At 41.1% G+C, this 25,503-nt stretch overlaps 1 protein-coding gene across 1 annotated transcript in view; it reads right to left on the reverse strand.

The window, feature by feature from the left end:
- Positions 1-901: 901 nt before the first annotated feature.
- Positions 902-25,503, reverse strand: part of C5 (complement C5) — a 36,125-nt gene continuing 11,523 nt past the window's right edge. Inside the window, exons 13-41 of the mRNA XM_025172293.2 lie at positions 24,207-24,416; positions 23,912-24,061; positions 22,393-22,522; positions 21,486-21,548; positions 20,775-20,975; positions 20,092-20,176; positions 19,116-19,192; positions 18,746-18,885; positions 17,522-17,752; positions 17,044-17,104; positions 16,166-16,255; positions 15,410-15,622; positions 13,908-13,983; positions 12,903-13,062; positions 11,965-12,060; positions 11,380-11,551; positions 10,900-11,105; positions 10,101-10,253; positions 9,129-9,191; positions 8,579-8,657; positions 7,801-7,855; positions 7,130-7,232; positions 6,754-6,831; positions 5,989-6,094; positions 5,607-5,693; positions 4,497-4,586; positions 3,029-3,112; positions 2,637-2,775; positions 902-1,477 (exon numbers count right to left, since the gene is read on the reverse strand). Of these exons, the coding sequence (XP_025028061.1) occupies positions 1,345-1,477; positions 2,637-2,775; positions 3,029-3,112; positions 4,497-4,586; positions 5,607-5,693; positions 5,989-6,094; positions 6,754-6,831; positions 7,130-7,232; positions 7,801-7,855; positions 8,579-8,657; positions 9,129-9,191; positions 10,101-10,253; positions 10,900-11,105; positions 11,380-11,551; positions 11,965-12,060; positions 12,903-13,062; positions 13,908-13,983; positions 15,410-15,622; positions 16,166-16,255; positions 17,044-17,104; positions 17,522-17,752; positions 18,746-18,885; positions 19,116-19,192; positions 20,092-20,176; positions 20,775-20,975; positions 21,486-21,548; positions 22,393-22,522; positions 23,912-24,061; positions 24,207-24,416 (3,531 nt within the window). The 3' untranslated portion in view covers positions 902-1,344. The remainder of the gene's footprint in view (positions 1,478-2,636; positions 2,776-3,028; positions 3,113-4,496; positions 4,587-5,606; positions 5,694-5,988; positions 6,095-6,753; positions 6,832-7,129; positions 7,233-7,800; positions 7,856-8,578; positions 8,658-9,128; positions 9,192-10,100; positions 10,254-10,899; positions 11,106-11,379; positions 11,552-11,964; positions 12,061-12,902; positions 13,063-13,907; positions 13,984-15,409; positions 15,623-16,165; positions 16,256-17,043; positions 17,105-17,521; positions 17,753-18,745; positions 18,886-19,115; positions 19,193-20,091; positions 20,177-20,774; positions 20,976-21,485; positions 21,549-22,392; positions 22,523-23,911; positions 24,062-24,206; positions 24,417-25,503) is intronic.

A 25,503-nucleotide genomic window follows, 5' to 3' on the forward strand; every position in this document is an offset into this window, starting at 1 on the left:
GTCTTGGCACAGGTTTGCCCTGTTTTGACTTTTTTTTTTTCCTTAAAAAAGAAAAGGGGGGGAACTTGCAGAAGGGAAATATCTACAGCTGGATGCAAATAGCCTCTCAAAATTAGAAAAAGGTTTCTGATGAGTAGAATTTCTCCATAGCCATAAGAATAAGAGAGGGTTTTTTAGCCAGCCCCCCATTTTTTCCTGCAGTAGAATTGGCATCCTGTGATTTACACCTTTCACTGAATTCTGGGTATCGTGATGTCTTTAGTGGCTTTGGTGTTGACAACAGATAAGAAAATATATCCAATATGAACTTTTACCCTATTTTGTGTGACATTATTATTATTATTATTATTATTATTATTATTATTATTTCACCAGGAAAGGTTGAGTACCAAAACATCTTTTATCGGCTGCTGGAATTCTTCTTCGGTCTTCCTTGCTGGCTTTTGAAATTCCGGCAAGCATAGCCTAAGGAGTCATGAGGACTAGAAACTTTGAATTGACTTTTTTGAAGCTTAAGCAGTCACCTACACAAGAGATGGGCAGCTTTTTGATTTAATGCTGGGGGAAGGAGGGTTTTGCTGTCTTCAGCTAGCAAATTTCTATAGGCAGATAATGTTTCTTGTGTGTGCACACACCTTCTAGCCAGTCTTGACTCCTGGCAAGCACCTGGACAAGTCTATGCAATTTTCTTGGCGACGTTTTCAGAGTTTTCAGAAGTGAATCCCCATTGCCTTGTTGCTAGGGCTGAGAGGGAGGGACTGGACCAGAGTCACCCAGCTGGCTTCATGCCTAAGGCAGGGCTAGAATTCACAGCCCTTCTGCTTCTAGTCTGCACCTTAACTACCAAACCAGACTGGTTTCATTGCTACACTCATTCCCAGCAAAAATGAAATGCAAATCATGAAATATCTTAACTTTTATTTGATACGGCTGACAAAAAAAGATGGGGTTAGGGTTGGTTACTCATCTTACAAATCTCCACTTGGTCAATACAGTGCTAATATGATATACACAATATACTACATCCCAATTTTTTGAGGCATACCCATTCTTCCTGCCTTCTCATCTCTGCCTTACCTCCCACACCTATTTCATCTCTTTTAAGTCCCCCAGACTCAGAATGAAAGCGGGAAAGAAAAGAGGGTTTGGGAATGAAAGAAATAAAATAAAACATATACCTTTGAGGTATATGTTCCCTACCCACCAATGCAGAAGGGGAGGTTAAGGGCAGACTAAGCAAGATCACATCCTTATGTGTCTAAGTTTACCATGGAAGTCCATAACAAATTGTCAAAAATGCCAGTTTCAGGAAGCCTAAGACCTTTCGCAGGACGTTTCAACAGTTTAACAACCATTGATAAAGAGATCGTCACCAAATTCTTCCAAGGATTCTCTAAAGGCTTGGCAAAAGTCACACGTTGCGTCTGAGGAAGGCCACCACTCAATCCACGTCATGTCATCCAAAGGATACTGGTATCTACAGGGAAGAGAAATGACATTTTAAATGGAAAAACAGTAGATGTTCATGCTAGTTGAGGGAACCCGGGTGGCTGAAGGAAATCCGCTGGGTGTTTTCTACTGCGCAATCCCTTCCAGGTTAGAAGGATGGTACAGCTCCTGGAAAAAGTGTCAGCTTACAATGTTGTAGTTAAACTCACTCCTGTGTCCCGATGTTAATATCCTGGGGGTTCACACACCTTGCCAATGTGCAATGTAAGGGACGGGGAAAGACCCAGCAAAACCATATCAGGGCAGAAAGTAAACCAGGACAACCTCAACTCAGAATACAGCTGAAGTTTTCAGGAGCAGCCTTCTACAATTCCAACACTAGGGAATGGACCACATTTTTTTTTCCTGCCTCCATCCATATTCCCAGAAAGAAAGAGAAAGGAAACAATGAAAATGGAATAATGACCTCATTTTGCTCAGAACATCAAGAGAACTAATTCGGCTTCTCCAAAGTAACCTTTTGAGCACTTCTCTTCCATTATTTCAAAGGCTGCTGCTAAGCCTCCACGCTTCCCCTGTATACCTTTTCGCACTTCCAAACCAAAACCGTCCTTGGGTAGAACTGCACAGACCTGCCCCCCCCCCCGTGATTACTTTCTACCAATAAGAAATTCTTCTCAGATTCCCCATCTGCACCACCTTTAATATTCTGCTTGGTGATTTTGTCATAGGTGTGTGCAGCTCAGGTCTTGGACTTGGCTGTGTCACCGACCCAGAAAGGTGAAGACGAGAAATATTTCAGCCTAGCGTGCACGCGCACAAAACGTCGCTTTGCAGAGGTGTTCCAACCTTGCTGTTTTTCAGGATTATCTGTTACTCCTCAGGGGTGTCCCTATTCCATCTCCCACCCCTTTGCAGTTCCTGGTTCCGCAGCTCCACTTCAATGCATGGTTTAGAAGTGCCTCCCTACGACATGCGTATTTGGGCTTTTCCCTCTGCTTCTGCTAAGTGATAGCATCTCTACAGTTGATTGTACATGATTGACAAGAAGCTCCTCTGACACTGTCGTGGCCTTATATGGATACTGTTTGTCAAAGAGCACAGAGGCCTTTCAGCGGGCTAAACTGCCATCCTTTCCAAAGGGTTTGGAGGGGGGCGGCCCCTCCACCAAAAGTTTGTTTGCTTACTTGGCACTGGCGCCCTCTCCTGTCTTCAAGGCCTCTTTTCCCATGATCAGGTAATTCTCCTCCAGATTTAACTGAATATCCATGCAGGACCTCTTTTTAATAAAGATGATTTCTGCATTCTTCTCAGCAAAAGCCAGCCCTACAGAAGAGTTGAAAGAAGTTGAAGGGAACCCACAGGCCAAGCTTTCTTCCAATGGGGCTGAATCTTCTGGCAGAAGCTCAGCGCGTCTCATGCAGAGGAACAACCCAGGGCTTCTTAAAAGGGGTGCAAGAAGGGCAGCTGAATGGGCATCAAGGAACAAACCCATGGTATCTCATGGGTGCCGGGACCCCACCCAGGCATCTGCTATTATTCATTTGATTACTAAATGGATGCGAAATTAATTTCTCACCTAGTTTATAGGGTTCCAGAAGGATCGCATTGTATTTAACAAAGCTTCCTTCTTCCTTGGATGATTTGATAATCACTTTGTACACTAAGGGGGCAAAAAGGAGAAATAACAATTCATTAAATAAATACCACAATCCCTTTTGCCCTGAAACATATGCCTTTCAAGTTGTCTAATAAGGAAGCTCTGCTTTTATAGCCCCCTCCCCATCGGTGATGCTCCCACCTCCTCAAAGCCATCCCTAAACAGGTAACTGACACCCAAACAGGGAGATTTCACATCTGCAATGCCTTGATTACAGAGCAATCTTCCCAAGGGGTTTGTGGATATTTAGTAAATTATTTTTTATGGGTCAAGATACTTTATTCCCTTCTGCATTTCATAGAAGAGCAAACATCTTCTACCCAAGGTGTAGAAAATAAGGAAGAGGACCTTGACAGAGATTTGCCAGCTCCGCTGCCAAAGCAACAAGGGTAAAACATATTTGAGGTCCACAACAGCTAGATAACGTTCAGAAGTGGCTGAGACTCATTCACTAAATTCACTCAGTTTATGTTCACTAAGCTATAAGGAGGAGGAAGAGGAGGTACCACAGAACCAGGCTTTGTTATTATAGCCACTTTCAATAAAAGTCATTTTGGCCTTCCTGTGGAGTTGATTTCTTGGTCTCGTCTACCTAGAGGGGCTGACCCAAGGCCATTAAATCCTCTGAAGGGCCTGTTGGAGAAGGCAGAGGTTGCCATCTGAAACTTCTGCTCAGAATCACAGTGGCTGATTCCAAACCACGGTGGAACCCTTCACGTTCCCAACCTCTTCATTGGAAAGGCAGGCATTTCTCAGACCCAACCCGGAGACAGAAAGCGGCAAGAGAAGAAGCTCGCGTCCTCATGACCCCACAGATGCATCCATGTTGTTTGCTTGGCAGGGTTACAGAAATGGTTCTGGGATGGCTTCTCAACATCCTGGTCTTTAGTCACTGGACTTTCTAATGGTCTCTCGTCCACGCACCACACCAGTCTGACTCTCCTTCACATTTTCTAGGTCAGTGAAGGTTGGAGAGGGCTGTGATAAAGTCTGGATGGGGGAAACAAACTCATGCATCCAGTGTGGGGGATAATAAAGGATTATTTCTTTTCCCCAGAAATTCCCATAGAACGATACTCCACAATCAGGTAGCCTTCAGGGCCTGTGCATGCCTGTGCATCTGGAAAGCTGGCCAAACTCTCCACCCTCACCTCCTAAAATCCCCCAAAGGCTCAACCTTCCTCCCCACAATTTGCTGCCCAGAAATGAGATCATGAGCTAAAGTTGGAAAACGTGCTTTAAAACCGAGCCTCAGGGCACACCCTGTGCTTTGTAGCAAGTGAGAAAGTCTACATATCGCTAGGAACCATTTTGTGTATCCAATTTCTGGTGCCACATAGAACTTCTTGTTTAGGGAACCACGTTCTCTTAGGCATGGATCTCTTACCGTACGCAATGTTCTCCTGGCAAGCTGCCTCTTTTCGGGTATCAAAAGTTATGGACTTGTCCAGCCTGGGCTGCATATGTCCACATTCCACTGTATTTTTGGGAGACAGAAGAATCTTTTTAAGCAGGAAAATTTCTTCAAAAGGGATTCTGTGTTATGCCTTGACACGGATGCATATGACTGGAACACATGCCTCTCCTGAAACCTTAAGCCCATTTTTTAAAAATTTTAATACAAACCAGCAGATACAGAATTTTCTTTACTTTCGTGCACTGTTTAGAAATGTTTTGATAGTGCTTTATATTTACCTGCAATTCTTTCCCAAAAAAGTATCTATTGAGAATAGAAAACAGTTGCATACCCCCCCCCCCAAAAGAACCACCTTTCCCAAGCAATGAATCATGTTATATGATGCTCTGACACACTGCTGGTTTATACCAACGCTGTGATCTGAGTAAAGTTCTTTTTTTATATAATTTTTATTGAAGAAATTTTTAACAAAGTAAAAACCATAAAAGTGGTGAAAAAATAGTGAAAAAAATGGAAACAGACGAAGAACAAGTGAAAGTCTGTATGATAAAATGGGCTAAGAACTTTGGACACAATATACTGATGGAACCATGGGAAAATATGTGGTGAAAAGGATTGAAATTTACGTTATGTTATAATCTAAATGATCCAAAGAAAGTTCTATAGAATTAAATCACTTGGTTCTACAGTTGTCTCCATGTTCATATGACTGGTAATATAATTTTGAGAAGAAAATGTTTTAAAATTATAAGGTGTTGTTGAATTATACAACAAAAGCCAGCAATCTATAGATTTATGAAAAACCTTGGTGTTATTAAGCATAGAGTACAACTAAAAAAAAAAAAAACTTCATTGGAGAGATAACACTACTTTGCATTTAAAATCCTGAAGATATATGTTCATTCTTTGCCTTTGAGTTGGCTCTTAATGACCCAATGGAGATAATTAAACAACAGAGTTGCTTTTTTAATACATTCTTCTTAATATGTCATGATTTTAATTTTATACATTTTTAACACCCTTTGAACTTACGTTTTTTCAGGTTATTTAATTCAAGTTCCTTTTGAATAAGTTGCTTACCTTCCATACATTTGCATTCATTGTCTTCACATAGCTTAACAAGTGACGCTTCTCCATAAGCATTATAAAAGATAGTGCACCGTTTATCTGTAAAAACAAAAGTTACATTTTTTTGAAACCGAGAGAGATTGATCAGGTCAGTTACGTTAGGAATGGCAAGGGGAAAAAAGCAGATTCAAAATTCTCTTGAAATAAGGTGGATTTCTGAGAACGCTGAGGGCCAAATGAGATACAGCGTTCAACTCTGGAGAGTAATCAGTACTGAAGCCAACAGCCTAAATTTCATCAACAGACTGGTGTGGTCTGGACTGACATGCTAAGCTTAAAAAGGCCAGATTGGGATTCTGTCTTGCAGGAAAGCTGACCAAAATTAATTCCTTACCAGGGCTGTGATAGTCATACACGGAGAAGGTTCCTGGACTTGGCATTCCAACTTGGTAAATTTCAGTTATTCGGAAGCCAACACACAGGAAATCATTTCCTGGAATCTATCAGAATAATGTAAGTTCAGATGGATTCGTTATAAATAAAACCACAAACGACATTTCTCCACCCAGCCTCTTTACGCTGAAACTTCATGGATCTTCGGTGCGTTGCTGTATCAGCTCTTGATGTGAGCCAATATGACTTTAGTTAATTTCCAAAATAAGATCAGTTACATTTGTGGGGTGTGCAAAACCACCACTGGCTGAGGAATGTGGGCAGAAGGAAGCTATTACCCTCGTATCCTACTCGGGGTTTCCCAGAAATGATTCGGTGAAAGAGAATGGCCTGGAATCTTTAGCCTGATCTGATCAGCAGCTCTGTTTTTATGAACGTGGGCATCTACTTGAATTTAACGAGGAATACTAATATAATATGATCTCCACTGATTAGAAAACAGGGCTTCAGAATACTGAAAAATACATTGATCTTCTCTACTACCACCTGACTGGCAGAATGCAGTTATTTGCACCCTGAAGAAACAGCTTAATCTGTGTAGCACATGCAGTTTGCAGAAACCCATTTCCTGTGCCTCCCTGCTCAATCTGGCAGGGGGTGACAAGTTCTATTGGACCAATCAACTGAGTTTTAATTAAGCAGCCCTGAGAGATAGGATGATAAAAAAAAAATTAGTTATTTGGCAAGCGTTGTGAAAAATACTTACCGAATCTACCTGCATTAATACATGTCCCTCTGGTGTTATCTCATATTCTGGAATCAGCGGGTCAACATCATTTGCAAGCTGAGAAAAAGAAATGAGAATATTTACCAGCTGGATTGATATATTCTGGAAAAAAAGGCTTACTTTTTTAAAAAAAGTTTCTATTTTGCTAAATTGGTATTTGAATGGCCATAGGGTTAACTGTAGATGTGAGTTGATTAGAGTTCACAGTTTTCTGAATTTGTTCAGGGCAGTTTTCAACTAAAAAAATACAGTTTAGGACCCAATGTGTTTAGAAATACATATTTGTGTTCAAAAATATATATTGAATTAAGATCTCACTACATTAAAAAAAAATGGGGATATCAATATTACTTACAATAGACAAATCCTCTGTATTTGCTTCCAGTCCATTGGGAAGAGAGATATCTATCACTGCATGGGAAGAGGAAGATTGCGGTATTTTCCTACGAGGTTTGTACCTATGCAGAGTGAAAAATGGAAACAATAGCAACTGACTCCATGGGAGACAACCACTTTCTTTCACTTTGATTCTGACACGGGCCATCAATGATCATTTATAGCTCCATGAATTTGTCGCACTTTTTCAGAGTTTGCATCAATAAAACCAACTCTCGATCCCAATTGTGGGACATAAACTGTAGGACTTGAGAGCAGGATGAGAAAGGAAGAACCTGGAATAAGCAACAGGGTGGAAGGTTATTAGGCAGGAAAAGAGCAAGCCTCCAAGTTGATCTGAAGTCCTGGTGACTTCATGAACACATCTACATTGCTTTCTTAGCCACAGTATACAAATGATTGGCCCTTGTCTTCTTCAAGCATGTTTTTTTCTACTTCCTCGTCTAGCCTACAGCCCTAAGATCTCCTCATGGCCTTCTCACGATCGCCTCCCATTCAAAAACTAACCAGATTCACCCCTGTATAGCTTCAAGGCCCAGGCTGAAAAAGTATGAGAGAACGTATCAAAAGTAATGACTCTTCTTCCCGCTCTTCTTGACACCGCAACAGCCTCAGGTTATCCAGACTTACTTTGCACAGGCGACCAACAGTCGGACTTGGTTGGAGGACAGGTAGTACTTCCTTTCTGCATATGCAAAAGAAGGTTGATTTAAAAACAAAAGAAAAGAATTTCAGGATTAATTATCCAGTAGAGCATGAAGTGGCCAAAACAACACATTGCAATTCCATATATTCAGAGGAAAGAAATGCATTCTTGCCACCACCCAGGCTGAAAAATTTTGGGCACTTCAGAAAGGAATTGTTTATAGACGTATTCACGAACCTGATGCCCTCCCAAGCAGTACTGAGATTTTACCTTACAGAGGTTATCAAAGCTATGTTGGAGTAGATTTGGGGTACCAATATTGTCTGCAGAGGCTCAGTTAAATAGGATCGCTTCTCAGTATATGCACTAAAGAGCTTTATGGACAGAAGATTTCAAGCTAGAGCTCTGTAGGTGTTACGCATTAACCTTATTTTTATTTAGTCTGTGTTCAGATTAAAGATGATCCAAGAAATCCATAACTTAATAATAACTTAATAAATAAGGTAAGTGGCCATCCCCCTACTACTTAAAGAATCTCTGAGGAAAGAAACCCCCTCACCTTTGCCTTCTGGGCTGGTCTTAGTAATAAATAGTTTTAATGCTTAGTTGAAATCCCTTCTCTTGTCACAGACACATCCCATCTTGGGAGGAACAGGGGAAAAAATCACTGTGCCATCCCGTCAAAGTCATGAAGAGAACTATCTAACTGTCCCCTTAATTGTCTTTTCTCCAGTTTAATTTTTTTAAAAATGAATTCCTCACCATCTTGTGTGACATCAATCTTCAGCTGATAGTCACAAGTGTCCTCAGAAACACTGCTCTTATAATATACGCTCCTCAGCTGTAGATGTCCAAATAAAAATAAAGGGGGAACCACATTAGGTTGGAGGTTTTGAACCCACCAATCAGCTTCTAGTTACTGTTATAATATGTGTAAAATAGGTAAGTCAAAGGGTTAAATTTGTAACGATAATCTATCCCAGTACTCTATCTACTACGGTATGTTTCTAGCCAACCCAGTAAGAAGAACTCCAGGTCCAAAACTAAAAAAACCCCCTGATATCTAGTTGTATTCTAGCCAAATGAATATGTTCCCCACCCAGATGTTGGAGGGCCTGAACTCCAACGCTCATTTTCTTGTTCATTCTCTCACATCCATCTGTCAAGCTGGATTTACAACATGTTATAGTTTGGAGTGTTCTGAATAGGAGAAAACATATTCAGAGATTTGGGGGTCCACATGCCATTTGATGCAAGAAGCACCTTTTAGAACATCAGAATATAAATAAATGAAGATGTTTTGTTCACTTACATTCACAACTGCTAAGCCAGTGTCACTCCCTGTGCGTACTTCTATATCTTCATTCAAGGGAGCCTGAATATGCAAAGAATTTTTTTTTAAATGACATTAATCCCCATTGCTGCTATAAAAAGTTCTTGTTAAGCTATTATAAACTGGACCTGGATATTTTCAACTATTTGTTTCACAGATCTTCATGGGAAATCTGGATTCATTAGAATCTTGATTTACCATTACCTGTGAAATGGCTCGCTCACCTAGAGCAAAAGAAAGCTAAGATGCAAGGGGATGGGAGGTTGGTTTGGAGAAGGAAAACAAGAAAAATAGATGGGAAAGAGAAATGAAAATGCCAAGAATGGCCATGGCATGAAAGGATTTTCCTACTTCATTTTTGAAATTTTGCAGACCGTAATTGGCTTATAGGGAGAAGTTATAGGTCATTGGTAGAATCCATGTCTTGAACTCAGATAACACAGATTCAATCTCAAGCATGAAGTATTCCCAACTTTGCCAAAAATTTGCCTCCCACACCAGGAGAAACTGTCAGCATGGGCTGGTACAACAACTAGATTACTTTGGAAGCAGAATCTTTGACTTACAAGTAACTTAGCTGGAGAATGGTTTCATTTCAAAGTCTGAAGTGGCTTAGCTTCCAGAAGACCCCCTCGAAAATGGTTTGGGAAATGGATGTCCCTCTTTAAAGTCAGGAAGGGGGAGAGAGGAATCGGGCTCCTGGGCTCAGGATTGAAATGTTTTCTTGAAGTGGGGAACTCCCCCTCCTCTTTTCATTTCTTCTGAACTTTGGGATTGTTTCTGCCACCCACAATCCTGGAATTCGTCTGGCCTTTCTTTATTAGAATCTTGTCTACCTGGTTGGGTTTGACCTTGTCTTACTTGGCCCAATGGACCAACTGGATGAAAAGTCACTTCAAACATCTACTCTCCTTGACCTCCCACCCACCCACCCCCAATTTATTTGCTCACTTCCACAGCCCTGCCAATGTAATTGCTTCTTGTGAGCCTGTACTGATGAAAATCCCCGTGGATCTTGTAAGCTGCTTTGATGTTCATGTCCAGAGAAAGCCGTTTAATGAGGACGGAATATTCTGTCAGGCCTTCCAAAGCGCTGATCGTATCCTGTCAAATTAGTGAGAAGAAGACAACGAGGTGTTTTTATCTTTGGGTGTTTCTGCACAATCAGGTTTTGCTCTTTTTATTCTGGTTTGGCCTTCTTATTTGATTCTTTTTTTTAATTGGTTGTTTTTACTGCAAACTACCCAGAACTGGTCAAGTTGGGCAACTCTATAAAATTGATTATTGAAATAAACAACAAGTAAATACAATTTAAAACGTTGATTGCCAGAAGGTTGGAGATGGACAGACACTGCCAACAACCATGAGAAATAGAGAAAAGGGGATGCGAGAGACCAGCCTGACTGAAATCAGCAACAACTAAAAATGTACAACAAAGTAGTTGGCAGGGAATGGCTGGGCAGTTTTTTACTTGGAGCCCAAATGGGTTTAACTGGAAGTCATTCTGGACCACTTCATCTCTTTTTCTTAGTCACCAAGCATCTGACAAGGTTTCCCATGATATCCTTGTTCACAAAATGGTAGTAGGTGGGTTGAATGCTACTAGCAATGTGTGATTCAGCAGAAAGTTAAGTCATTGTACTAAATGAGCCTGAAGGTAAGTGGAATACTGCAGGCATTGTCTAAGCCTTTGGGGTGCCCAACATTCTTACAAATGACCTGGAGGAAGAGGAAGATGGAGAGTGGATACCTGTGTAGAATAAAATCCACCCCCAAATCGCTGCTCTTCTGTCAACCATCTAATGACTGGATTGGCATAATTTTGATCTCCTTGCAGCAAAATAGAAAGCAAGGCATAGGCGGTGGTTTCAACCATCTTGGCGTTACTCTCGGAGGGAATGCTTGCATCTATTTTGATGGGAGCCTCTTTCCAGAAGCGATAAGGTTGGGGGCTCTCTGCAAATGGGAAATAACAAAGATACAGCATTCACAGTGGGGAAGGAAGATCCCTCTGGCCTCTGACACTAGCCAAGGAACCCAGGACCAATGAGAGTATCTTCCTTGCTTATTGTGGTACTTGGAGAGGCCAGCCTAACCTGAAGGATGAAGGATGAAGGGCTGCTGGTGGATGGATGAATGGGGACTAGAGGATGAAGGGCTGCTGGTGTTTATAAGGGTGTGCCATCATCAGTAGGTGAATTGGTTTGGAATCAGTAGGTCTGGACTTTACCTTTCACCAGAGCTTCTTTCTTCAACCGAGTGTAGGCTGCAAGAACGGCAGGCTGGTTGACCTTTGCTAGCTTTAGAGCATAGGTCACTATGGCCAAGACAAAGGTGTTTTGTGAGGATTCGACATTTTCCAACAAATAATTGGCAGCCCTGTTTTTAGCATCTTCAATGTTCTGTAAAGGCAAAGACACAATGGTTCATTTTGCTTGGTTGCCCATTGATTTTCCACATCCCACCTTTCTTCCCATGCATTCTTCCCATGCATGGTTCTTTTCCCCATATTATCTTGAAAAATATTCCGTCAGATGGATCAAATAATAATGATGGGTCTCAAATAACAGAGACAGCATTACGCTCCCCCATCTTTAATCTGAATTCAATATTCTAACTGCTGTCACCATCGGCTTCTCAATGCAAAGGTCAAACTATGCCAACATTGTTCAAGCAGAGCTGGACACACTTAAATCCTAGCAGTCTCTGGCATTGGTGGAGCATAAACGTTCATCAAAGAGGATGCTGAATTTTGACCAGGGTAAATACATGGCAGCAGAGATGCCACTGATAAGTGGAAAGTGGACATACCCACCTGGAAGGGGCACAGGTTCCTATTTTTTTCGAAGGCAATCAAGGAGAAGGCTGTGAGATACAGACTGTTTTCTTTCTGCACATTACGTAATGTACCCTTTGAAAACAAACAAATAAGTTAAGACTTAGGCAAAATCTGTCACTGCCCTGATTCTTAGTTCCCCTCATGTAGCAAGTTATACAAATTAATCTGTATCAGTCACCACTACAGAGAGCAGCCAGGACAAAACTCTACCCACCCTTCTGAAGTAACCAACCCATCCTTGAAAGCTTCACTCAACTGCCCCCACCCCAAAACTACTGCAATATTCCCCATCCAAATTTTCAGAAACCCTGTAGATAGGGAAGTAGTTTCCGTCCCAGATCCCCGAGCATTTGGTATATGTTTCGGTATATCGTTTTAGCTAGACAACCCTTTATTCTGATGCACCATTGTTACTTTTTAAGTTGTTCTGGTCTATGACTGCAATAATAGCAAACTAAAAGAATAAACCAAACTAAATTCTATTTATCCTGCACTGCTTTCTGTAACATGAAGGCATGGATTCCACAGAACACAAGTGGAAAGAACAACAGATTAGGGCTAATCCTTGAATTCTAGCACAAAAATGCCAGAGGAAAACTCTATATAGCGGAGTAACAAAATGTAAGGAACCACTTTATCCTATCAGGAACTTGGGAAATGCAGGAAGAAAAATACGCACTCTAGGAAGACATTACAAAGTCTTGAGCAACAGTATGTTGGAAACAAGCTGGACTCAACAAAATAACAATTCTGGGTCTTCTGCAAAGCCAAGAGTTCTAGCTGAGTGCAGTGATTGATTGATTGATTGATTGCATGAGAGAAAGGAGATATGTTTTCTCTTCTTTCCACAAACTGAAGTTCAACAGACCCATAGATGAATCTTAATTCACTTACTTCTTAGTCCCCTTCCATACCTGTAGCATTACTGGCTTGTAATCTGAGATTTCCCTGAAAGATCCATCATCCATTTGACAGATGTCAACCATCCATTTCAGAGACTCACACACCGAAGCAAATTGAACAGGCGCATATTGCTGAACTTGTCCAAAAACCCTTAGGATAAATGCTGTAATCCTGCCATACCGAAAGATAAAACTGAGTTTTTTCCACACATTTGGAGACAGCTTTCAAGAAATCCAGAAACAAACAGGAAAGAAAAGAAGTTGAAAGTGTTCGAACACCAGGAGGCAGGAAAAAAGGGAAACACAAAATGAAGGCAGATTGAACGTGATTAAAAAGAAAACCCACAGAGGGGAAACAGATAAATCCTACCTCTGTTCACATGTAGGACTCACCCCCACTCACTTTACTTCATTATCTTCAATCCTCACCCTTCCAAAAATATTAAACCCAGCCCTCAGCTATTAAAAGGATGTCCACTCACCCATCATATGCTAAAGATGTGATCCTTGCCTTATTTCATCATTGTATTTATTTTATTTGTCAATAAAGGCTCTTAGGCAATTGGGAAGATGAATCTATATAATGGGGCTGCTTCCTTATGTCAGACTGGGAAGCCCCCTCTCCGTCAAACAAATGATGAAATGATCTAGTAGCTACGTGAAGAAAGAACAGCACACCCATAGAAGCCTGATCAAGATGTAGAGAGCTGATGTTTGGACTCTGAGCTAGCAACATTTTTAGACTGTTAGTTGTCCCATGTAAGAACAACAACTGTGAGAGTGCTGTTCTTCTGCAGACCTTACATGGGGCTCCTACTCCCAACAGCCAACCTGCAGATGTAGAAAGAAGCAGAAATACTGCAAATCTGTCATAGTCCCCCTGTTCAGAGCAGGTAGTCAGGTCAAATAATGTCACATGAAGGAAAAACACCAGTTTTCTCTTGACGTGATATAATTCCAAGGAATGACCTCTGAACTGTTCTGGAAGTGTCTGGCTCTCAAACCCCTTCCACTTACCAGGTGCCAGCTTCCCCATCCTTCCACATGCTGTAAGAGAAATCTTGCTTTTGAAAAGACAGGATGCTGATGATTCCTGAGAAACCCAAAACAACATTTCTTCTCCAAGAGCTCATTCACATCTTAAAAGGCAAAGAATCCCTCAGCTTTGTGATCTCCCCATCTCGCTTATGGTCCTGATAGTCTCCAATCCAAGAATTAACCACGTCCAACCTTCTTTAGCATTTTTCCAACTAGGTGCGGTCAGGAGCCATTCACATCTAACTGATGCAATAAATCCATTATTGGCCCATCTTAAACTACTTTCTCCCAGCCCTTTGGATCCTTAATCCTTCTGTTCTGGAAATTGAGTAGCATCTCTGTCCCCAACCACTTGCCTTTCTGACCCTGACAGCCACTCCTTGTAGCAATTCCATTTACATACTGTAAGTACATAGATCCTCTGACTTTCCTTCCTGGAGATATCATTTCACCTAATTTACACACACTGCAGAGGTTCTTAATGTGGGGTCTAAGGACCTCTTGGGGGTACATGGATAGATTTCAGGAGATCTGTGAACTTGGATAGGGAAAAACAACAACAGGATTTTTGATACTTGCAACCATTGAAACAAAACAAATGTAATTGAGTGGATGCCCAAAGATGACGTGTTTGTTTTCTTTCAACAGTTGGATAACTATTTGAAATACAGCCTAAATCTAGGTTTTTTCTTTCCAATACAGTCTATATCTAGGTTTTTTATTTTATTTATGTATTTATTCTCTAAGAAGGCATCCATAGGTTTCATTGGACTCTCAAAGGGGCAGATGGTTAAGACTCCCTGACATACTGGATCAGTATAGGAACTGAAATTCAGTAATCCAGCTAAGGGGGGGAAATGGAGAAATGTGCCCCAAAATGGATGGAGACAGACAGACAGACAGACAGAAGGATAGGCTCTCTCTCTTTTTTTAAAGATAATTATAATGATGCAGAAATGATCTCCAGTTTGAGGGGGCCTGGACTTGACAGAGAAGGCCCAGAGGGAGAGCTTTTTCTGCTGTTGCCCCCACCCTTTGGAATATTCTCCCCCCAGAGGTGCAGCGGGCCCCTACCATCCTGGCTTTCTGGAAAGGGCTGCAGACCTGACTCTGCCAGCTTGCGTGGGGCGATGGGAGCTCTGGTCGATCGTGGGGCAGCTGGTGCCTTGATAACGCTCCCTGGGCTGCTTGCCAATTCCACCGATTCTTGGAATCTATTTATTATTTAAGACTTCTTTTATATTATATTTCAACTGGTTCTATCCTTTCTGTAAACCGCCCAGAGTCGCCTTTGAACGAGATGGGTGGTGACAAATTTGATATATAAATTAAAAAACTTTAAAGAAACTTCATGCAACTCTCACAAGCCTTAAGGAAAAATCATGTCCCTCCACAGAAGGTGTGCTTTGGCAGGTCGGCATTCCACCGGCTTTCCCATCTACACCATTGGCAGGTTCACAGCTGGAAGGGTGTTTCCTTACCTACTTTCATCTTCCTTGACATGGTAATTTGTTGATTTACACCGGTCTCGCCAAAGATGTCCCAGGACTTTGTTCTTTCCAGGTAATCATACACGTAAAACACAGGGACGATGTTCATCAGTTCTGCTTCTGCGCTCCCTTGAGGGAGGTCAGCCAGTAGCTTCAGCACACCTGGCTTAACAGCAGCATGGATCACTTCACCCAGAAGGTTTCCTGTGAAAGGGTGAAATCAAGCAAGGAAGCCAAAAAGGGGATATGAAAACGAGAGGAGAGGAGAGGAAGAGAAGAGGGAAGGGAAGGGAAGCCGCAACATAGACTTTTTACGGATTCATGCTGTGCACACAAGCTTCAGCTATTTAACAGAGTTATCTGTTTATTCATCGTTTCAGTTGCTAAGGCTGCCCACTCCCAGATGGGAACGATGGGTCAGTGAAGGACCCTCATGGGAAATCAATTTGGCTGAATAAGTAGATCAAGGCCCAAAGCTTTCACTACAACATGCACTGGGCTCTCTTTTAATCCCACCTTCCCTCCCTTCCTCCCTCCCTCCCTCCCTCCCTCCCTCCCTCCCTCCCTTCCTTCCTTCCTTCCTTCCTTCCTTCCTCCCTCCCTCCCTCCCTCCCTCCCTCCCAAAATAATACATTATGTGGGGGAGACCCTGATCCTAAGCTGAATTGGCCCATTCAAAATTTAGAGGGGAAAAAACCCGCAAGCAAGTGAAAAACAGCACCCATTCCTTCTCTCACTCCATTTTACCTTTTACACTGAGAATCTTTTCGAGTCTTGTCTTGGGGACGATGTAGCGTGGTATCCTGTGATAAAATTCTTGCTGCCTCACAACTGTGCCTGTCATTGACAATCCACATCAAAGCCAATGATTGTACAGAATACAGAATACAGAATACTTTAATGGCCAAGTATAAAAGATATACAAGGAATTTGTCTTCGGTGACGAACGGCAAGATCAACAGTGCATTTGGATAGGAACAGAAAAAGGAATACTAATGATTTTACATTAGTATGTCATACTTTTCAAATTATGTTGCATAAACAACTTACTAAAATTAAGGCTGTAATCCTAGGCCCTCCGTTCACCCTTCCATGGTGTAAAAGCCAGCTGAAACTGGTGGATTTACACCCACATAGACACATACACAATGTTCTCAACCTCTTTTGCACTGTTAATAAAAATGCAGCAATTCTGCCTTGATTCGTTTCTATCCACATGAAGTACTAGTAATCAGTGTAAATGCATATTTTCCCTTACATATGTGGTATGTCCCTCTGCCCACGTGGTCTAGAGACCATGAAGTAGGTGTTACTACATCGCAAAAGACTGATGCATGAATACCCAGCAAAATAACTTGTCTTGAAGTTGGGCCTGGCTTTAAAAAAAGGGGATACAGAAGTGCTTGGGAAATAGCAGCTTTCTGGAGGAGCAATGTTCCAAAGGAGGTTTTATTTCTGACCAAATACAGATCTGCAGTCTTCTCTAGTCACACTCCCAGTTATTAATCTTATTGATTCAGTTTTGTTCTGTCCTCCTGACTGGAGGGACCTGGTGCTAGTTAAAGAAAAAAAATAATGAGAGAGAAATATCTATTTTTTCCCCATAATCAATTGAAGAGACATACCATAAACACCTTGTGGATCCAGCATGTGACCTTCATGAATTTCCTTTCGAATACCTTCGGGCTAAAACCAAAGAACTGGCAGATAAAATTATACACGCCATGCAGTCTTTCTTATTCCCTTTATTTTTTTCAGATTTGCACTAACTGAATGGCAGTATGCCTTTTTCTTCCTCCCACTCATACCTGCCCAAGCCTACTCTGCTGTTTCTCAGGATGAAATTCCCGCTGTCAGGCAATTTGTCTAAACTAACCAAAGTATCAGAAGAATACATTCCAAGTGTATCAAACCATACCACCCCTTTGCCAAACGCAGAGTCTTCCTGCATAAAATGCGAGCAACATACAGAGTGCCATTTGTAGGCAAGAAGGCATGATGTTATAGGTTGAACAGACAATCATACACTTCAGTAAGCTATTATTGAAAGAGAGGCATGGAAAGTCTTCTCCTTCACCCCCAAGACTAAGAGCTCAATCTTACCACGACTCTTAATGTCTTCACGAGAACTTCATTGCCCGCATCGCTCCGAAGCGTGAAGTTGACACTGAGGAGGCCTAACTCAAGAGGAAGAACCTTAAATGTTTCTACGACGATAGAAGAGCTCTGGATATTCTTCAGCCGAGAGCAGGTGATCTCCTGTGAACCATCCTTTTGGGTGACACCAGCTCCAAAGAGGCAGATCCCTTTTTGCACGCTGATCTTCAGGCAAAACTAAAACGTTCACCACAAAGGATTAGAGATCCATCAACAAGAAAATGCACAAGAGAAACAACCCTAAATCTGGCCCTCGGATGGAGCAGTGTGTTCTCTTTTCTTTTAATTATATTGTTGTAAAACATTTACTATAATACATTACATTATTTTGGTACAGTGGTATTTGTACAGTATAGACTAAAGATGATTAACACTCTAATGTTTAGATAACTCAGACCATTAAAGATATGAAAAAAGACAAGTATTATGTCAGTATTAACTATGATTTAAAATGTCAATGTGGATAGGCGTGAGTTTATTTAGATTTTTCATCCAAAACTGGATATGACATTAAAAAAACACTGCAAATTACATCAAAATATTTGTTTTAGAGGAGTGTTCACTTTCCAACCAGCCAAAAAATTAACAACCAACTTTTTCATAGACCACATATTCTTTGCAATGCCCTTCTGTCATTCAAGGACAGGTCAAATCTATCCCTAATTGCCTTACCAATGAGGTCTAGCCTACATGGCATTTCACACAGGGGGAGTAATACAGATAGTTTATTGGTAGATGAAAAGCTTTTGATTGGCAAAATAAGTCAATGTAGCATGATAACTTCCTGTTTTGTTTTTAGCAAGATTTCAAGAAACAAAAGCCGGTCTGAATCAAAGTGCCTGGCCAGAGGAACTGTGGTTTTGAGAACATGGATGTTGTTACAATTAAAGAATGTACTATTTACCTCTCTATCTGTGCTCTGCTTATATATTTGTAAATTATAACGTGTAAAATAAACCTAAATTTTACAAAAACAACTTAAGTCTCCGGTGATCTCGCTTTCCACTGGGAATCAGATCTGGAGAAGTGTTGCCCAGTTCTCTGAGAAATGAGGCATCCCAAAAGTAATGTAAGTAATGTTCCATACAAATTTAGCATTTTATAAACCCATTCTGTTGTGGGTGTTGAAAGTTGCCCTCGCTAAGAATGTGTTTTTAACCATTCCCTTACCTTGGCCATTGAGGCTTTGTAATTGTAAACTGTTGCTTTTAATTCTATTTGCTCTCCCCGGACAATGGAATAAGGAATATGGACATTTAGGAAGACGTCTTTTATGACTTCCACGTCTAGGGTATCAGTGACACAGATACCTGTGTGATCCAAAGAAATAAGGACATCAAAAAACAGTCTTTCTTTAGACACAAGCCTATTTAAGTGCAAGCAGAAAGCAAGCCTTGATGCAGATAAGGCCCAGACTTGTACTATAATGAGGATGAAGGAAAATTGGGGTGGTAATATCTACTCTGGCTAGGGTTCAAACATCTGAAGAGCCATTGCATGGTTGCCTAAAAAAGCCACCTGAGTCTGTTTTTTTACATACCTTTATCAGAAATGCTAACACCTTGTATTTCCCAGGTAGTAAGAGAATCAGGCAGGGTGACAGGCAGAGTCTTGGACCTGCATTTGGTTTAAAAACAAGAGTTGATTTACTAGTTTCAGCACAGATGCTCTTTTCTGGCATGGAGAGTATTTAGATTATTTTTTAAAAGAACATATCATTTTAACAAATATATACTAAGTGATTTAAATGTTGCCTTTGGTTTTTCTCGTGCCATTTTAAAACACTTCCAAACACATCGCTTGGATTAGAGGTGGGTTTGGATTAAATCATTCAGGTCCACCATACCAGACTTCCATAACCAGTTGAAAGTGTGGAATAACCTGTGCAGTCCTGTTTTAGTGACATGAATAGAGAAATAAATGTATCTAGAGCACCAAGGAGGAAGAGAAGAAATCAACCATGCTGTTAAACTGGGCTGAGGAACAGCTACATCTTACAGTAAGCCTCCTATTTGTAAATAATCTATACAAGCCTGTTGAGACCATAGTAGAATTTCTCTGTGGATGATTTTGGGTTTTGAAGCTAGCAAAATCGACCGTAAAACAAGAGAATACCAGAGTGTTACCCAAGGCATATCTTCTATTGCTATAATGGACCATCAGTGATACTTTGATGTTGCATCCTTGAGTATTCTTTTCAAGTATTTTTACTTGCAGTATGATGCACAGAATATGAAGGAATGGTGTCTTCCTTTTCATCTGGCATCAATAAAGGCAATGGCAATTTCCTTTGGAGAAGGCATGACCATCAGGGGAAGATGGCCACCAGCACATTTTGCAGCAGCAAATTCTACGAACAGCAACATCACTAAACCAGGCCCTGGGTTCACCTAAGTCACCCGTGTCTACTGGGCAGGTCACTGTCCCTGATTACATTGTGCCTTTGTATGACGATCACACATTTAATGACGAGATCAAATCACATTCTAAGGAATCAACAGTATATAGTCTTGTACCTTTGAACTGGGTGGACTTCCCAAAGCCAGCTTTCTGGGAAAAAACTTCGGATTTCTGGAGCCACATCTAAGAGAGCATTAAAGGCTGGAAAAAGAAAAAAGAAAGAAAGAAAGAAAGAAAGAAAGAAAGAAAGAAAGAAAGAAAGAAAGAAAGAAAGAAGGAAGTCCACAATGTTAGGATAGCTAGCCAGAAATCAGGAGCTGCCAAGTTCAGATGCAAAAATCTGTGGGATTTGTAATTTACAGAGCAAAATGCCCTTTTAGGTAGCAGTGCTGGAGTTCAACATCCAGCCAGCCTGACTGTTATCTCCCTTTAACAGTTTTGCTCAGACTTGGCAGAAGAATGATAGGAACTTCCCTAACATGTTTTTTTTCCCCGTTTGTTGTATTTCTTTAACTTTTTTGTTAAAGCAGTCTCTATGTGTCCTTTTTCTTTTTCTTAATAAATAAATAAATAAATAAATCACACAACACAAAGTAAAATCAAATGGATGGGATAAACTACCGGCATAACAAGAAATCTCTATAATACAGTATACGTTTTATGTCTATGTAACATAACCTCCCCCCCAAAAAAAGTTTATTGATTAGTCAATCGACCAGATCAAAAACACTAGAACACGACATCAGTTGATAAACTAAAATAAAAGGGGCATACATATGTATGCTAGGTATATACATACCATTTCTTGCCAGCATTAAAAGTTTGTGGGTCTCATTAAGGCGCATCTTAAATGCAAATTCACAGCAAATCCGAAAGGCATAAATGCATCCGGGTCCACCCTTAATACGCCTCATTCTCTGCTGGCACGTCTGCGGGAAGGGGTAAGGTTCTGCTCCGATCCGACAGCACTTCTGCAATTCCGGCCGTCGAAACTGGGCAACTGAAAGGATAATGGGAGATATGACAACCTGTGGCTTGGAGCCCTTTAATTATCAGAACGTTTTGGGTGGAGCTGGGTAAGAAAATGGGGAGAAGAGGCCAGAACTGTATTCTTTCCAGGAGATGAACAGGAAAAGAATGAATAAGAAACTTAATTTAGTCCTGGGTCACTGATGAGATAAGTAAGTCATAGAAATGGTACCACAGCCCTGCTGCTTTATGGAAATGATGAGCCCACAATTTATCTCCATATGAAGTTGCTCAAGACCAAGGCCAGACTTGGTCAAAACTAGCTATTTTGGGAGCAGAAGTCTTACTGAAATCAAAACTTCCATTTTAACCGTCTGAATCGAGGCACTGCAGGATTGTTCACGGGGAGGGGGCAGAGACCATGTTTTCACACGCAAAATCATGGCCTCTGCCAGATGGAACGTGCACAAAACAGGGCAGCGACATGGCAGATCTGCTCACCTGGTTGCTCTTGAGCAAAGTATTTGGCTTTAGGGCATACCTTTTTTTTCAATTTCCTGGCTGATGGAGCGGGCTGCTCTGACGATCGCTGTGCAAGTTTCATCTGTTGAAGCAAAGTGAAGTAGAATACACCGGTGGCAATAAGAAGCAGCAATGCTTATACAAAAATATACACAGTTGACACAAAAGGAAGTTATTGGAACATAACTCTGTCAGACCCATCTCCACAACACGAAAGTTTCCACTTCTGTTTTAGAAGAAACAATAGCTGTGCCCTAAATAGAAACTGTGCTTAGTTCAGACAAACCAAGATAAAACACAGACTTACCAAGCTTGTTCTTGATCTTCTAAACCAAGAGAGTCTCAACAAGACAGGCTTAATATTTGGGGAAGGGTCCAAAGAATCCAATAAACAGAGCAATAGCTGAAAATGGATGAGGCCTTGAACCCCTTTAAGGAGCCCTGAACTTGCCATTTCTTCACAATGTTGGGAGTGGGGGCTATTATTTTTAATTGCATTAGATGGATTTTAGAGAGCACATGCAGTTCTCCTGCCCTTTCATGCTTCAAAAGGTTGAGCAACCACAACCCAGTTTGGGGCTATTGTATTGCCAGATTGTGGCAGTGCAAGTGGGAAGGGTTCTGGGGAGCACAACACGGGTTTGGGCGACACGTGTGACCCAGAGGCTGCTCGCTCCTGGCCTGAAGTATCATTTGTGTGATCCCACCAATAACCCAAATAGCACTTCACTGAAGTAGGACACACAGCGAAAGAACTAACACACGGAGAGTGATACTGTCCAATATTATCTAAATGCTTGCTACTTGAACATCAAAAATAAGACAGGAAAGTAATTTGGTAATCAGATACGACAGTTTTGCACTTTCAGAAAATTAGAGCTGAAGGTTTACGGACAGTGATATCATGGTAAAAAGGAGATAGGCACCCTCTTCTTTGGGGTCATCAGCATTGGCGTTGGTGAGGAAGGTGAGTCCGGCCATCCGGAACACATCCACGTTGTTCTGTCCTCCCCCAGCCCCGCAGCCAAGGTCACTTTTTTCCAGTTTAAGAAGAGCCTGCAAAGGAGCAAAGAAGACTCATTTTAACGTGCGATTTAATACATTCAGTTTATAATGCACGCACTTGTCAAAATCATTTGCAGCAGAAACAGAGATGCATGCATGCATTTGCACAATGCTACAGTCAACAAATGAGAGTCTTCCTATTGCTTAATTGGCTACCACAGGGTCGTGTTGTCAATCCTTATGCTTCCTCAAAGCAAAACTGACCGTGTTCTTGTTCTATTCCTACATTGTAAAAGTTTGGCAGTCATTTCAGCAACTTTGGAAGACAAGGGCACCCAAAATGTATTGTTCCCCCATCTGCTCCCAAAGATTATCGGCTGATCCTTTGCTGCCTCCCCTAATATTCCTGCACTATATTATGCCCTACAGCTGTAACTTTACTTCAAGAACCTTTCAGAGAAAAAGTGGGTGGTTCCAACAGAAGTCTTCTTATGGTGTTTTTCCCCCGCCACTTGGCAAATTAGGGAACCAAATGTCTGAACTCGGCTATGGGATCTTCAGTTGGTCATCTCTAATATGTGAACTGCACCTCTTTGGGGTCCATTCTGAAGTGTGTTCGGTACCTTTTCTTAAGTATATTTTTCTGTTCTAGTGCCCAAGCAGTTGGTGGAAAGATAGCACTGATGCACAGCTGTATTCCAGCAGTGTAGGAAACAACAATCCAATAAGCAATTTAGTAATAAGACAGAACAGTTTAGTACTTACAGCAATTGAAGGCTGTCAGCCACGGGGGAGTCAGCCATTTGATGCTACTCTGATGCTACTCAGAGAACACTGCCTGTCCCCTGGGAAAACCGTCAGGGCCCACCAAAGGAGGAGGATCCTTGATTTTGCCCAAGACCCTCCCAACATGCAACTGAGTCTCCAACAGCTGTGTATGAAGAGAACTCTCTGGGTAAGGAGATCCGATGGCTAGGTTCATACAATGCACTCAACTAGGCTAAAGAAGTGTTGAGTTCATTATGATTCATAATGTTTTTGGGAACCGAGTCAACTGTCTGAGTATGCTATGCCAGGCCATCACATTAAGCCATAAGTTGGTTTATTTGAGGGGCGCAACATTTATTTAGTTAGTTAGTCCATTTGTAGACTGCCCATCTCAAATACATGACCCTGGGTGACTAAAAACGATTAAAACAAAATTAAAAAATGGTAACAAATCAGCCTACTATATAAATGGAACCACTGTGGTTTGCCCATGCAGTTGAAAGTTCACTGTGTTGTGTGACTCTAGCCAATTATTAACAGATGAAGAATTAACGGCTTTTTCATGTATTATATAGTATTGTGTGCATTTCTCAAACCTAACTGACGTCACGTGTTTCGTAATCTAAATATGCATCTATTATGCCAACAGTTTTCCTTTTGACCTGACGTAACTTTTTCCATAGGTTTCTGTTTTGTTCCTGTAACTCCATAAATTGCTTTGTCCATGGCTGATAGAGCAACGAGAGACTGAAACTCAGATGTCATGGAAAGTGACACAGCTTCTCCAGGTCGATAAGATCTTCCATTTTTCAGGATGTGGACCTGTAAAGGTGAAAACCCAAATATAATATGCAGAAGGAAATCCCCACATTTCAACAGGGCTTCAGAACATTCCGGAGTTTGCCCATATGTTTAAAGAGAAATGGTTGGAGTAATTAATATATACAGAAGATGGTTTGCTGCTTACCTCAAGGTTGTTCCCACATCTTTGTTGTATATTTAACCAGACTGAATCAGCTACCAATTCTGCAGTTCCCTCTCCTGTAACTATGTAATAGACAAGAAGACGGGCTGAAGGAACCATTTCTTTAGTTATATGAAATGTCAGAGCTTGATAAGATAAGCCTTTGATCTTCTCATCAGTCCCATATCTTATTATTTTCCCTTTGGATAAGATCTACAAGAAAGGAGAAAAGCAATAAAATTAAAGAGCAGTAGCTTAGGTAACCTAAGAAAAAATGTACTGTGACCCAGAAGACAATTAACGTTGATTATTTCATTGGCTCTGCTGGCACGAGGCATCCATGCTGTGGTGGCATTGTGGCTTAGGCCAACCGGCAGCCAACAAAATGGAAGATGGTGAGCCAGCAGAATTTCTGGTCACCACTTCACCATCAACTTCTAGATGCTGAAACTCCAAGGAACCTGGAGATCCAAAGTGAGGATCCTCACACGGATCCTGCACCCACAAAGCCCTTCATATTTAGATATAAACTACCAAGCTCAAAGAGCCCCAAGGACTCCACAGTTAAGTATAAATGTCTGCTGTATAATTCTAGAAGCATTCAGTTGCATGTCTGTTGTGCTGCCATCTCTCAGGAGGACATAAGTATTTGGGGACAGTTATTTCAGTGAAAATGCTTTAGATCTCTTGTTTGCCTGTAAACTAGAATCATTAAAACTATAACCTTCAATAAGCACCTTCAATAAGCAATAGCAATTTTATGTCATGGAGGAGACATGATAATGTCAGGTCCAGCCTGATTTCTCTTGAATGCAAGAGGAGGAAACTATCCTTGCATTCTGCCTAATGCAGTTTCAATGCTTCAGTTGGCTGAAACAAATAAATGCAACTAAAACAATGATCTAATCAAAATCAAGACTTTCCAGTGAGATCATACTCTTCTTCAGAAGCCCATACTTAAGAAAGGAATTAGGATGTAGAGGAAAACTCTGTGCATCATCTTTTTGTGGGCAAGTAGGTGGAGGAGGGAGATAGTAATCTTTTCTCTATTATCAAATTACTTCTGCAGATTTTAATTTATTAGCGTGTTGCTTTTCTATCTCCCTGCAATCTCATCGTTTTTCAGCAGCATACGAGATACAGAAAGGAAAAATTGAAAGATTAAAACACGGAACCACATAAAGAGCGATTAAAAATATAAATAAATAAATAAATTGATAACCACGTACGCCCTAACAGTCAAAAGAGGAAGTAAAAAGGTGACAGAACGCTCTCTGGAAAATTTCAGTTTTTAATAACC

Source organism: Python bivittatus, unplaced genomic scaffold (genome assembly GCF_059951505.1).
Source record: "Python bivittatus isolate LINGU-HERP-01145 unplaced genomic scaffold, Pbiv_v1 ctg000160_np1212, whole genome shotgun sequence".
Taxonomy (NCBI): domain Eukaryota; kingdom Metazoa; phylum Chordata; class Lepidosauria; order Squamata; family Pythonidae; genus Python; species Python bivittatus.